The sequence below is a fragment of the Quercus lobata genome, chromosome 5, assembly GCF_001633185.2.
Source record: "Quercus lobata isolate SW786 chromosome 5, ValleyOak3.0 Primary Assembly, whole genome shotgun sequence".
NCBI classification, from domain to species: Eukaryota; Viridiplantae; Streptophyta; class Magnoliopsida; order Fagales; family Fagaceae; genus Quercus; species Quercus lobata.
The window spans coordinates 8,159,747-8,173,622 of record NC_044908.1 but is presented as its reverse complement, the minus strand read 5'-3'; the positions used below and the strand labels follow the sequence as shown (position 1 = coordinate 8,173,622).

Genomic DNA, 13,876 nt, shown 5'->3' with positions numbered 1-13,876 from the left:
GGGCTCTTGGGATTTGGCACATTCAATAATCATGAATAGATATTCCTTATTTAAAAGATATGATTGTTTAATAAAACCTAACTAATAAAAATATTAATTAATTCACTTATATTTTATTGAAGTAACATCATCCACCAAATAGGTATAATAAAGCATATGAAAGTACATCTAGTGTGATTACTCATCGCAACCATACACCAGCACAAGTTAATTTTCTGAATAAAAAATTTCTGATTCGGCCCTATTAATCTATTATATATTATTCAGGACCACACATTTTTACGGTGGCTAAACTAGTTATTCACAGTGCTCTAGGACTAAGAGGACATCGATGTGATACTCCCTCTTTCTAGAACTGTCTTTTGCCTAAATAGCATCAGCTCAGTCTTGGTGTGTGAATGCAATGATGGCATCTTCTACATCAAGCTCCATAGAGCACACCATGCTTGCTGCCTCAGAACAACTACAAGTACCCAGTAATATTACAAAGGTTTGGTTCTTTTTTTTTTTTTTTTTTTTTTTTACTTCAAATCTTGTCCTATATTTTGTTCTTCTAGTCCTTTAGTTAGCACCCTTTTAATTTGTTACTTTATAAATCCCATGAACACTGGATTTTTTTAAAATGATTTTAATAGTTCATATGCTAGTCTATATATGAACACGTCCCTAAATTATTACATGTAGTACATACTAATATAGTTGGTATATGTGTTTAATTATCAAGAAAACAAATGAATGCATCAATCAATTTTTTGGTTCTAGTCATTTCCTCATAATAAAACTGAATAGAAGAATTATTTATCACTAGTAGAGTAGGATGCAGAATGGAGTATACAAAACGATCAAGACTAGTCTGTTGAGAAACTATAGTTAACCTTTAATTTTGAGATTGAGGCTTTGTTGTTGTAAAGTAGGAAGTGAAAAATCTAATATTTGTTCAAGAATTTAGGGTCACTTTTTCTTTTTTCCATTTTTAGTCATTGACTCAAGTAATTATAGTTGCTATATATTGTGGACAGTTTAAGATTGGCCTTTGTCAGCTATCTGTTACATCAGAGAAGAATCAGAATCTGGCTTGTGCTCGTAATTCGATTAAAGCTGCTGTAGAGTGCGGCGCAAGGCTTGTTGTTTTACCTGTGAGTTGCTTGGCTACCCACGTGATTGCTGCAATAGGCAATAGCGATGTAGTTTGAAATAATTGTTTTTTAAAAGTCTTTGTAAATTAACATAATCCTCGTTTATTTGCTTATTTTCAATGAAGGAAATGTGGAACTGTCCTTATTCAAATGGTTACTTTGCAAAATTCGCTGAGGATTTCGAGAATGAGGATGCCTCACCAACATTTTCCATGTTATCCGAAGCTGCTTGTTCTCATGGAATCACAATTGTTGGTGGATCTGTGCCTGAATCCAGTGATGGCCAATTGTATAATACTAGCTGTGTATTTGGACCTGATGGAAAGCTCAAGGCAAAGCATAGAAAAGTGAGCACGTGCACATATCTATTTTTATTAAGATTCTAGAGCATATGTTACATTGATAGGAATATTTGAACCTTATTACATTTAGAATTTGTTTCAAATTCAATTGTGTTCTTTGCAGATTCATTTGTTTGATATTGAAATTCCAGGAGATATTACATTCAAGGAATCTGACTTCTTTGCTGCAGGAGATAAACCAACCATTGTGGACACAGGTATATATGATCTAGACTCAAACCTAAAATATCACTAGCATTTTTTGTGATCAGACTATATTTTAGAATATGTACCTTCTGTGCCTACTGACTACTCAGCTAAAGTGGATGTGGTTTAGTAAGGTGTCATTAGGTGCCATGAACAGAGGCTCATTACTTTTGCGTGGGTCCACCATTGGCACTACTTTATCATGCATCACTCAAACAAGCCACGTTAGCAGTTATGAACAAAATTGTTAAAAATAGTGTCCTTAAGACTTATGTGACAATATCTACTCAAAAAAAAAAAAAAGACTTATGTGACAATACTTGGTGGAGTAATTGATATAACATTAATCTATCATTTAGTTTTAATGGTTGATGAGCAATTTTTCAAATAGACTTGGCCACTGATAAGCAATTGTTCAATGCAGATGTTGGCCGTATTGGAATAGGAATTTGTCATGATATACGCTTCCCTGAGCTTGCTGCATTATATAGAGCAACAGGTTCTCCATTTTTTTGAAATAATAGTGGTCTTTAGTTCACTGTGCATATGATATGTATGACAAATTTATTGAGTGTAAATACCTGCAGGTGCTCGTATAATATGCTATCCTGGGGCCTTTAACATTAGCACTGGCGAATTGTTATGGGAAGTGATGCAGAGAGCAAGGTAAGAATCAATAAATCTATTGGCCAATTTTTTTTCACAATCATCAAAGTGGCAATGTGGTATGGTATGATTGGTGTATTAAATGTGGCTGATGTTGTTCCAATCATATCTTGGCACATCAGCAATTGTGAAAAAGACTTGCGAAAATGTTATTGCTTCTAACATTACTTGGTAAGAACAAAGAACCTATAGGCTTCTTCTGCTCAAACATTTTTGAATTGAGTATTTATAAAAACCAATCATAGCAACAATACTTATCTCACTAACACATTATTTCTAAACTTTCAGAGCAGCAGATAACCAGGTACTGAAAAATCTGTAGCACCTCAAAATTTTCTGTTATAGGCTAATACAATTTTGCTATGAGCTTTTTTTTGATATGGTGGCAGTTGTTTGTAGCTACTTGCTCACCCTCTCGAGGTTCTAGCGGTAGCTATGCAATATGGGGCCACTCTACCCTTGTTGGACCGGTATCAAAGTTTGGATTTTTTTTTTTTTTTTTTTTTTGCTGGGTTTTTAAAGCTTTGACTTAAATCATTTCAATTTCTTCCTAGATAAAAGGTTTAACATTATATTTTTTTTAATGGTAATTAATAAGCAGTCTGGTGAGATAATTGCAACCTCAGGGCATGAAGAAACTGTGGTAGTTGCTGAGATTGATTATTCCAAAATTGAACTCCAAAGGTAGTGTTCTAGTCTGAAACTTGAAGTTCATTTATGTTATATTGTGTCCAACTTTTCTCATAAAGTTTTGGAAATATGCAGGAAAGGCCTTCCACTTGACAAGCAAAAGAGGGCAGATATTTACCTGTCTTGATGGACATGAAGGACAAAAGCCTTGAAAGGGTGAACCTATGACAGCACTCAGCATTCATTTCCAAAACTCTCCATTTAGTCTCTCTAAATTTTTCTTGGATTGGATGTAATACTCATGATAATTATTGGAATTTGCTCTTTGAAGGTGCTCGTACGTTTGTTAAAAGACCTTTTTTCTTTATTTATTTTTTTAAAGAAGTCTTCTTTGTGTGATAATCATAGTTGCTACTTGCCAGTAAGCAACTCCCTCTCCATTACCTTTGTAGTTACTAATAATTAATCTTTAAGAGATTGGGAAGTGTCTTTTACCAAAAGCAATTGATAGTAAGCTCAACTCCAAGTTTTAGATTGAAGACAAGTATTTTGGCCTTAAAACAGATACTATTGTTGTAATACATAGACTTAGTAACGCCATAGTTGCAGAGGCATTACTAAAATAGTTGTACAGGAAATTATGTGCTTTTTGGCAAATACAATGAATAAAGGGGATGATGCAGAGAGATTGAGACAGGTAATGAGTGAAAAAAGAATGAGAAAATATCATGTATGGAGCTGGATTTAAAACATTTTGATGAATATCTGTTGTGTTTCTTTTCCCCTATAGCTGAGGAAGGGGCAATTTACTGTAACTGTAAACTAATATTTTATACAAGGAGTTAGAACACTTCAAAATAGATTATAACTGTCATATAATTTAGCTTTTGACAATGACCCCAGCAAATTCAACCCACCCATTTTGTGATAATGTGGCACAGGCTTTTTTGTTCCAATGAACCCACAAATCACAATCTCAATTTTGAGAAATGAATTATTAAATATCATGTGCTGCAAGAACACTTATTCATCGTTGGTTGTATAGTCATACTCCTGAAAATGTGTTTCTGTTTGATGCACAAAGAGTAGCCTTGCTAACAACAGGGAATAAGGTCTTCTAGAAAAATCAATGCAGCATAACAAACAAAGGTGCCAGCTAACTCAACTGATGATGCTTGTATGGCTCACTTACAATCGGCTAGAATCTAAGAGGCTTATGGCGCATAGATAACTATTGTGGAAAAGAGAATCTAGAATATGATGATGCTTGTATGGCTCACTGTCAATCCATAATAATTTCATTATAGGAAACAGCATCAGGTACAGCTTATTAGCCTTTGCACAAACTTACAGATAACATGTTTTCATGCCTAGAATGCAAGCTGTTAGTATTTTCCCATAGGATCTGAAAACCACAAGGCAAACTTACAAATTTCTAAAAGGAGTTTAACGTTTTTTTTTTTTTTTTTTAAATGCAACGTAGGATTCTCATTTCCATAAGAAACTCTAAAAGGAATACAAAATCTGCTACAATAAGTTTAGCATTACAATCAACCAGTATATTCTAAAGGACAGCCTTTTAAAGAACAACTCAAATTACAACACGAGCCAATAGATCTATCTATCTTAAAGTATATCCTCCATGCCACTTCATTCAAAAACCACAGGTCTGCATTGTAGCACCTGTCAATGGAATTATGTCTTCAATGGAGCCTTTTTCTCCCTATCAGATATTCGAGCAGGCGCTGTTGAATGCGACTTGAACCGACCTCGTCCTTCCCCTTCCCTATCCTGGAGAATGCAAAAGCAATGTTTAATTTTAGGACTTTTTTTTTGGGGGGGGGGGGGGGGGGGGGGTTGAGTTTGCAAGGAGTTTCTATCAAAAGTTTCCTGTTCAAGTATAACGACAAAGCAGCCATGTATAGTTGTCAAGTAAATACAGTTTCAATCAGACTATTAAACAAGGAAATAATTGTCTGCACCTTTTTCTTAACAATCTGAACCACATCCTCATCTTGAAGTAAATGACTAAGGCCACAATGCTGCGGGTAGTGCCTGGCACTTATACCCCATACTAGCACATATTTCACCTCCTTCACCAAACTTCTATGTATGTGATTACAGAAGTCTTCAACAGTGCAGCCACCTCTATCCTGAAATCAAATACCAAGAGTATTGAAATAAGAAAAGGGAAGAAAACTAGAAACTTCCATGCATAAATAAAGCTTCCTATTTAAAGATAGCTGGACAGCCAAAAAAGGTATGCAACATACAGCAGAAAGAACTACAGGATCTGAGAAATCAGGTTGCTGGCCTTGTGGCTTTGTATAAACTCTTACAAGCCCCATCTCTTCCCACATTTTTGCTAGTAGTCTGTCAAAGTTCAGCTGTTTAAGCAACATGAGCCATATAAGTTACAAAGCCATTCACATCGAATGAAAATCCGTACAAAATATAATGCTTCAACAAGGAGTTATATCATAGGTTTGGATGCATAATTAGATGAGTGGTAACGTATGTTTTGCATAAATGCACAATGAGAAAGTACATTTTACAAGAAGAAACTGCATTAAACCACAGAACGACCTCAGTTTGCTTCAAAATGCATTGGAACTGAGATGGGTTACTCCAAGCTCCAAATATTAAATTCCACAATCAAAGTTGGTAAAGATTAGAAATGTAAAATCTACCTTCAGATTGCAACTAATGACAACTGAATTAGGTTGCCGAGCTAAGTTGTCAACATCATCAATACCAATAACGTCTATCTTGTTGTAAACATATATACACTTCATGTATTTCCGATTTCCCTCAATAACATCTATAAGATCATCAACTGTGGCATCCTCACGAAACAGCAACTGCAACAAAATCACCAACAACTAAGTATACGTTTTATGGGGTCGCTAGTAGGTAGTAGAGAGAAAGTAATATAGAAGAGAAACTATAAACAACAACCCAACAAATAAGCCTTAGTCCCAATTTTTTGGGGCTGGCCAGAAGAGAAACTATCAACCACACTAAAATATTGCACATAGTGCAGAGAGTGTAAATACAACTCATCAAGATGGAACTGAACCATTACTATGCCTAAAACACTCAAAAAACAGTTTTCAGTGTTTAAACACTGAAAACTATGGACCCCAACAAAAAACAACGCAAAGGTAAGAGATTTTTTTTAGGAGTGCTTGAGTTACATTTCTTATTTTAGGGTGTTTAAACACTGAATTTAGAAAACTCCTCTTACCAGTTTTCAGTTTTCAAATAACATTGCTCAATGGCACTTTTGTAAATAAGTAAAAAAACTGTAGGTCCCATTGATTAGACTACATGTCATCACTTAAAAAAAAAAAAAAAACCACACACACACACATATACCAATCACACAATTATGTTTTTTCAATTTTGAAAAGACGTTATTAGAAATATAGTACCTAAGACATTTTTTGCATCATGAGTACTTTAAATATGTGTTTTCACAACTTTTTTTAAACCACAGTTTTCACATCATTTTGAACAACAATACTCAAACTACCAAACAAGCACTTGTTCACAATGATATTCTCTTGCAATCTTCCTCTAAATAATTATCTACAGTTAGAACAACATAGTTTAAAGTACTGAAACACTTTGAAGCATCAACCATGCTGCACAGGTGAAAGAACTTCTCCATCTATTGGAACCTCAACTGCTACTTTTACTCAAATTTCCTCCTTCCTACATTTACTTATTGTTACATATATGCGTATATACAAAAGAGCTATGTGGGATCTGAGCATGGAAAACTTGCTCAAAAACAGTGCTTAGATGAAAACTGACAATTCTAAATTGAAAATAGAGAGACAAAATTCAAAAGATGCAAGCAGAAAAAACAGTATAGGAAATTATACTCAAAATTTCATCTGCTACTTTCTAGTATTGCAGTAATTTTCATTTAATAATGTAAACAAAGAACACAAGCCATTCTAAGAAAACATATGTGCAAAGATCAAAACAGCTTCATTCTGATTCATGTATTGCACATTGACAGGGATATTGTTTTCCCTTTTTCCCAAGAAATGCAACAGAAAAAATTTTTCATGTGATGGGAAATAAAGAATTTGCAGTTGACCTGAACAGAGTACATTAAGTACGTATAATCAGCAATTAACCATCAACAACAACATTTTTCTAAAGACTTTGAGCTGCTAGTAAAGATTTTTTCACACTATAGCAGTTGCCTGATTAAGCAGTTAAATTCCAATTCAATTTTTTGCATTTATCAGTATTAAAGGTGCAAACACGCAACCATATATAATTGAGGTAAACTTTAAACCAAGTACCTCTGCATTGTGGATTTTGTATTCATGCAAAATTTGATAACACAGCTTCTCATCCACATGAGTTAAAGGAGAAGTACTGTTGAACGAAATGCCTCCAGTTTTTTTCCTTTTGAAGTATATCTGCAAAAAAGCAAACCAAAAAAATCAACTATGGTCCCACTAGATCAACAAATAAATTATGAAAAATAATCAAAGAAACCAATGACTAGAGAATTCAAGGCAGGCTGAGTCCTATAAAAGAAAATTCTTGAAAATGTTAATATTAAAAACACATCCTTGAAAAGAACATACTTGAGGTGGTCTCTTGTTTAGACGCAAGCCCACAGCTTCCAATTCCTTTGTCAGTATTTGACGATGACCCTCACTCTGAAGCATTTGAAAAACAATTAACATCATAACAAGAACACCTAATAAAAATATAAAAGATTTTATATTCCGAAAAGGGAAAATAACCAAGCTACTAACAGCTCACGAGGTAGAGCAAAGAGATGGGTTTAAAAAAAGAAATGTAAAGAGGAAAAAGCTTGATTTACACAGTTATATTAACAGCTCAGCAAAGTACGACATTCTAGGAACAGGTAACAAGAAGTGCAGGCAAATCTTGTAAGCTGAAAAAGGTATTTTGCATCTCACTAAATAATTTAGTAAACTCTTGCAATTCCCATGGGTAACCAGTAGGCCCCCAATTTCTTGCAGTAAAACCAAAGATAATTTCTTCTGGTTATTAATTTTCCAACTTGGAGGAAATTTTCATGAGTAATGCATGTAAGTCCCCCAGTTGAACTAATCAAGAAGTCACCACAATAATCACAAACTTGACTCATCAACCAGTTATATTAGCAACAAAACTATATCTAGAAAGATACATACCTTTGAGGCATCAAGAACCATCAATACAATGTCTGAAGACTTGGCAACAGCAATAACCTAAGAGAAAATAGTCTTGTCAAATTCTTCTAATCTCCAAGATACCATGACATATTGAGTAGAAAAGTATTTATAAAAGAATCAAGTGCCAACTCAAAAGGTTTTTTACATTCAATTTAAGACACAATAATCATAAAAAATAATCCTTTTCTTAACTACCTCGTGAGATTAATTTTTATATATATACAAATGATGCACAATCATCACAACATAAGAAACATTTAGGGTTATTTTACCTGCCTCCCACGACCCTTTCCTTCAGAAGCACCTTCAATAATTCCAGGAAGATCGAGCAGTTGAATTTTAGTATCATTGTAGTGTATAATCCCAGGAATACAGGTAAGTGTTGTAAATTCATAAGAAGCAGCCTCTGAATGTGTGCCCGTCAACATGGTTAAAAGGGTTGACTTCCCCACACTGCAAGCATATTAGTAATAGAATTGACGTCTTCAGACATACATACTGTTAAATCACCCAAAACATATGGAGACTAGCAAATGCTAATGTGAATGTGTATGTGTGTTACAGGGGAGAGAGAGAGAGAGAGAGAGAGAGAGAGAAAGAGGCCACTAAGCTTGGGTTTTGAAAGAAATCATGAAGCAAAAAGTGGGCCTGTTATTACTCCTGCAGAGTTGAGTATTATAAGAAGATTGCATGCATGTTCAAGTCCTACAGATGGCAAACCTTGGAAATCCTATTAGCGCAACACGTCCATGGCCAAACTTGGTAACTTCAAAGCCCTCTCCACCTCCACTAGAACCCTGTTTCATAGTTCAAACAATAAAAAACCACAACTTGAACATACTCACAAAACAGTCTACACCAATGGGCTGTGGAAAAAATAACACGAAATTAAAACATAAAAAGAAACAAAATACATCTAAAGAGCAAACACTAAATAAGTAAGTCTTTAAATTACCAGACATAATACAGGCTAGCATCACTTCCTCAACCACACAAAAATAAAAATAAGTGACAATTCATCTGAAGTTAACCATTGAGGAAGCAAAACACAAGAAACTAGGGGCTTTGATTATACTTTCAGCCTTTCAGGGGGAAAAAAACTAAAACAATGTTTAAAACTGTTTTTAAATGACAAAAACAAAACTTACAAGCAAGATGTTTTAAGTGTTTAGTCGTTCCTAAATGGAAACCAAAAAAAAGTTTCAGAAAACATCTTTCGCAACTTTGGTAGCATTTTTGCTCTATTTATGTAAATTTAAAAACTAAAAACGTTCTCAAAAAACAGGAACCTAACAGGTCCTAGCATACTTTTGGAGGCTCCAGCAATTGCGTCCTTAGCTTAGCTATCTTCGCCTTGAGCTGACCAAGATGATACTCTGCATATTCCATCAAACAAAATACATTTACCCATCAAGCACAAATATTTAACTAAGAATCTCAACAAGAGTATACATATATTTAAATGGAACCTTATATCAACAACTAAAAATTTAAGTACAACAACAGCCGCCTTGGTCCCAAAATTTTGGGGTCAGCTATAGATCCATAAAATACTAGTTAGGGTCGGGTGCATGTATTGAAATTTAAAGTGGGATACTTGAACATTACATTAAAACTGAAAATTTGGCAAAGCTTCGAAAATTCGATAATGGGAAATTAAAACATCACATCAAATACTGAAACTTTGACAATAGCAGTTAAAAATTGATCCTGTGATATTTAAACATTACATCAAAGACTGAAAATTTGACAATAACTATCAAAATTGAAGCTCAAAAACACAAGGCAAGACAAAATAAAGCATACCCAGATGAAAATTTCTGATCAACAAGCTATAATGCATTGGATTTAACAGTACCTGTGGCTTTGTTCTTTTGAGTCCGAGCCATCTCGGCCTCAATTTCTTTGATCTTTTCTATGATACCCATTTTCCCTTATGACTTGAACTGCAACCACAAGTATCAAAATATAAGAAACAACAACCAAAAAAAAATTACAATTCTTTTTCATTTTTTTCACAAAAATTATAGCAATTTGGATAACCAAAAATGCTGAGAAATCGTGGGAAAGTAACCAATTCCATTGGATTCTCTTATTGATTTTTATTTTCCATCGATTTCTCAGTAACCAAACGAACAGTAAATCAAAAGGGAAAAAGAACAAAACAAAAAGTTTTTATATCTTTCTTATTACAATGAGTTCTTATTTTTTAAAATTTATTTTAAGTAACCTACGCTAATTGCACCAACTGGAAGAGAAACAATTTCCAGAGAGAGAGAGAGAGAGAAGTGAACGAGTTAACTTGCTTAATGGGTGACTCACCGTGACTCAGTACCAGGCGATCTCAGAAGCTGATATTAGAGTGAGAGAGAGAGAGAGAGAGAGAAAAGTGATAGTGTAGGTCTTTTTTGGATCAGAATTGAGAATGTAAAAATAGTTGTGTGGACTAATTAATAAGGAGGCCCATTTTTATGTGAATGGTCCAGCCCAATGACTATATATATATATATATATAGTTAACTTCCATATTCTTATATTTGAACTAATATCAGATAGGTTCAAAATTGTTTAAAACCGACCAATTTGATCCCTAATCCTTTAAATAAATAAATAAATAAAGATAATGGTATAGGGTCCAAGTTAGTTAGTTTTGAAAAGTCTAGAACTTGATTGACTGCCCAAACCTCAGGGATGTTAATTGTATTTTATCATTATATATATATATATATATATACACACACACGCACACATACATGTTAAGTTTTATATATAAAATTGTAGACCGTGATCTTTGATTCTCTGCATAAAATTTATCTTGATTTTTTTACTATTTAATTCATCAATTTATGTATTGAATTAATCTTTAACTCAAGTTAAGATTGTTAGATAATTATATAAAAGGACGAAATTCTCATTCAAATGCATGTATTACAAATTATTATTAACAATACTTGTTATTATTGTTTTTGCAATAAAGTTTTTCAAAACTAAAATCAATAGAATTTCAATTTAAATTGATTATGTCACAAGAAGATTAAGTAAAGCATTTGTATTATTAATTTTTGAAAATAGACATTAACAAAACCTAAATATAAAAATATAATTAGTAATTTTGCATATTAATTAGTAAGAAGAATGAATTTAGGGACTATATAATATAGAAAATTAAATAAATAATATTTAAATATAAAAGGTCGCACTTAAATTATTGTCTTAGGCCTCAAATTGTATAACCAAGCAGCAACCTTGGCTTCTTAGATAGAAAATTATGTTTATACTCCTTTTGTGAACTTGAAATGGAAAAAGTGTGTAGGTACAATGTTAAGCAAAAACAAAATATTATAAGATTTAAGTCTCCTTAATTGCAAGGCACATAAAAGAAGCTGGGTCACTTTTCCAATCTTGTCAACTTTTGTGTATATTTAACTCTTGATTTGATTTGGGTTATATATATAACAAATGCTTAGAGAAAATGTAATTAGATTCAAAATTGAATTTTGCTTTTATTAGTTGTGGGGCCAAAGAATTTGTGACCCCAGCCCACTTTACATTAGGGTCCAAGGCCCGAACCGAGGACATGCAATGAAAGTCCAAATGGCCTAGAGATAAAGCCGAGGACGATGCTGTCCTCGGCTTCCCAAGGCACTCCTAGAAAAAAGGAAGAGTATGGTATAGGAGCGGTGCATGGAAAAGCCAAACACCTCTGCATTAATGTGGAAAGGACCATTGAATAGTGTGGCGACAAAGGACAAGGGAAAGGCTACCATTACTGCCATTAAGTACTCTGCGCCTGACAAAGCAATGCTTTTCAGCTTTTACAACTACTCCCAACCACTTTAAGTATGGGCTGATAGGATAAGTATCAACCCTAGAAAGTTGAACCTACATGTGAACGTAGGAGGGAAGGTAAAGGCTAGTATAAAAAGGAAAAAGAAGAAATTCAGGAAGTGGGGGACATATCGTCTCCCAGAACATTGAATCCTAAAAAAGGGAGAATAATAAGAACACGAAACTCCTTGGACGAGGTCTAAGGACCGAAGCCATTCAAGCCATGCCGTGGGAAAAATCTTATTAGATATGCTAAGTTCACCATCGTGCGATTACCATGAACATCATGACCAACCACTATCCGGTGACCAAGGCCTAGCCTTTTAGCCCACGTTCTACAAATTTTATTGTTTGGGCTTTTAACATACAAACCCAATACCAGTTTGGGGTCGTTACAAATTGAGTCCTTACATTAGCTTTTCATACAAATTAAATTGTTTAGATTTTTGTAGTTATTTTTTCTTTGAACTAATAAACATATTTTTTATACTGTTTCTATTTAGATATTTTGTATACCAGAATCTTGAACATAACAAATTGTAATTGAGCTGAACAATCTAATGTATTTATCCTCATTTAATTTAGAAGATACTATTGAACCAATTTATTCTTTTATTTTGTATTGTATTTAGTAGAATTTCACAGACAATGATTGTAAATTAATATTGTATATGTAGTATCCATTCATGATTTTCAAAATTATATACATAATAACAATGTAATAAGAAACTTGGCATAAGCAATATCATGAAAATTGCAAAAATAAAAAAAACTATTTTAGTACCTCCAAATGTCCTGACCGAATTAATATCTTATACGTTCTATAACTCAAGTTAGCATCAATAACATCACTATAATTCATCATTTTCGTGCGTAAGCATGGGTTCCATACTAATATGGATAATACCCAAAATCAAATATCATAGTTATAATTCATCATTTTCGTGCATAAGCATGGGTTCCATACTAATATGGATAATATCCAAAATCAAATATCATAATTAGCAATTTCAATGCCCAGAACTTGACTATAAGTCTTAAATATATATATATATATATATATATATATATTATGTATGGGAGACTCACTCTAAACAATTTAACTTCACTAAGGTGTTTTGATGTCATGATTTTGTGCACCTTTTTTTCAATAATTTTTTTGTCATTTTGTCTGTGATCGAATTTGTTTTTAAGCTACATGACCTAATTTAAGTTTGTTTACCTGAGGCAACAAAAATTTCTTGACAATCTTTTATCTAAGAATAATTAAAGAAATTGTTTTTAAGCTACATGACCTATTTTGAGTTTGTTTACCTAAGGTGATAAAAATTTCTTGACAGTCTTTAATCTAAGAATAATTAAAGAAGACAAAGTAAGGAAGAACTAGTACTTTGATATAATAAAAAAGAACTATCTTTTATATACATTGCAAATCAAAAGCGTTAAAATATGTGGATTTCAATTAGTTCAATTAGTAAAGTTTTTTATCGTTGAATAAGAGATTCAGGATTCAGTTTTCATTTACACCCAAAATTAATACAACAAAAGATAGTATAAGAGGGAGAAGAAAACAAAGTAAGATCTTGAGCTTGATCTCTCCCTATTGTTGCCAAGGCATCGACACACAAGGTTGCCTCATTGTAGACACCCTTGAGTTCCTTTTGAGATATCCCCACAAGAGACACATGCATTTTATCATCCACTAGCGAAACCAACCCAGTGTAAACTTTAATAGAACAGTCAAGAAAATAAACCAGCAATAAAGAATCCAATTACACAATTACTCAAAAGATCATGGAGATAATAAGGGATAAACAATCCCAGCGTAAAGCTTTGCTACGACACTTGTAGATAT

The 13,876-nt window shown here is 33.3% G+C and overlaps 2 protein-coding genes across 4 annotated transcripts; one reads left to right on the top strand and one right to left on the bottom strand.

Annotated features, from left to right (window-relative positions):
- The first annotated feature begins 294 nt into the window (after positions 1-294).
- On the top strand, positions 295-3,316 carry LOC115992318 (omega-amidase, chloroplastic-like). 2 transcript variants are annotated; one of them, XR_004092475.1, is made up of 10 exons: positions 295-490; positions 1,020-1,136; positions 1,262-1,483; positions 1,602-1,695; positions 2,109-2,183; positions 2,272-2,350; positions 2,639-2,654; positions 2,750-2,820; positions 2,952-3,034; positions 3,116-3,316. XR_004092475.1 is itself a non-coding variant. In XM_031116472.1 (10 exons), the coding sequence occupies exons 1-10, from the start codon at positions 404-406 to the stop codon at positions 3,165-3,167; spliced, it is 906 nt and encodes a 301-aa protein (XP_030972332.1). In that variant the 5' UTR covers positions 295-403; the 3' UTR covers positions 3,168-3,316. The 2 variants fall into 2 exon arrangements, 1 of the variants encoding a protein (XP_030972332.1); XM_031116472.1 differs by having other exon boundaries at positions 2,740-2,820.
- Positions 3,317-4,258: 942 nt separating this feature from the next.
- On the bottom strand, positions 4,259-10,623 carry LOC115992316 (developmentally-regulated G-protein 2). 2 transcript variants are annotated; one of them, XM_031116470.1, is made up of 12 exons: positions 10,516-10,623; positions 10,052-10,139; positions 9,502-9,569; positions 8,914-8,990; positions 8,466-8,646; positions 8,173-8,229; positions 7,594-7,668; positions 7,303-7,422; positions 5,671-5,841; positions 5,254-5,367; positions 4,963-5,133; positions 4,259-4,771 (listed from the first exon to the last, which is right to left on the bottom strand). In XM_031116470.1, exons 2-12 carry the CDS (start codon positions 10,119-10,121, stop codon positions 4,676-4,678), a joined length of 1,200 nt encoding a protein of 399 aa, XP_030972330.1. In that variant the 5' UTR covers positions 10,122-10,139; positions 10,516-10,623; the 3' UTR covers positions 4,259-4,675. The 2 variants fall into 2 exon arrangements, with proteins under 2 accessions (XP_030972330.1, XP_030972331.1); XM_031116471.1 differs by having other exon boundaries at positions 10,496-10,533.
- Positions 10,624-13,876: the final 3,253 nt, after the last annotated feature.

Bases quoted from the DNA above. Each gene is read 5' to 3' on its own strand.
- LOC115992318 (XM_031116472.1), top strand. From the start codon at position 404: ATGATGGCATCTTCTACATCAAGCTCCATAGAGCACACCATGCTTGCT. The intron at 1,137-1,261 runs GTGAGTTGCTTG...TTTTCAATGAAG, and splicing joins CAAGGCTTGTTGTTTTACCT to GAAATGTGGAACTGTCCTTA. The intron at 3,035-3,115 runs GTAGTGTTCTAG...GGAAATATGCAG, and splicing joins TCCAAAATTGAACTCCAAAG to GAAAGGCCTTCCACTTGACA.
- LOC115992316 (XM_031116470.1), bottom strand. From the start codon at position 10,121: ATGGGTATCATAGAAAAGATCAAAGAAATTGAGGCCGAGATGGCTCGG. The intron at 5,842-7,302 runs GTACTTGGTTTA...ATTTTGTTGCAG, and splicing joins ACAAAATCCACAATGCAGAG to TTGCTGTTTCGTGAGGATGC. The intron at 5,134-5,253 runs GTATGTTGCATA...ATTTGATTTCAG, and splicing joins ATCCTGTAGTTCTTTCTGCT to GATAGAGGTGGCTGCACTGT.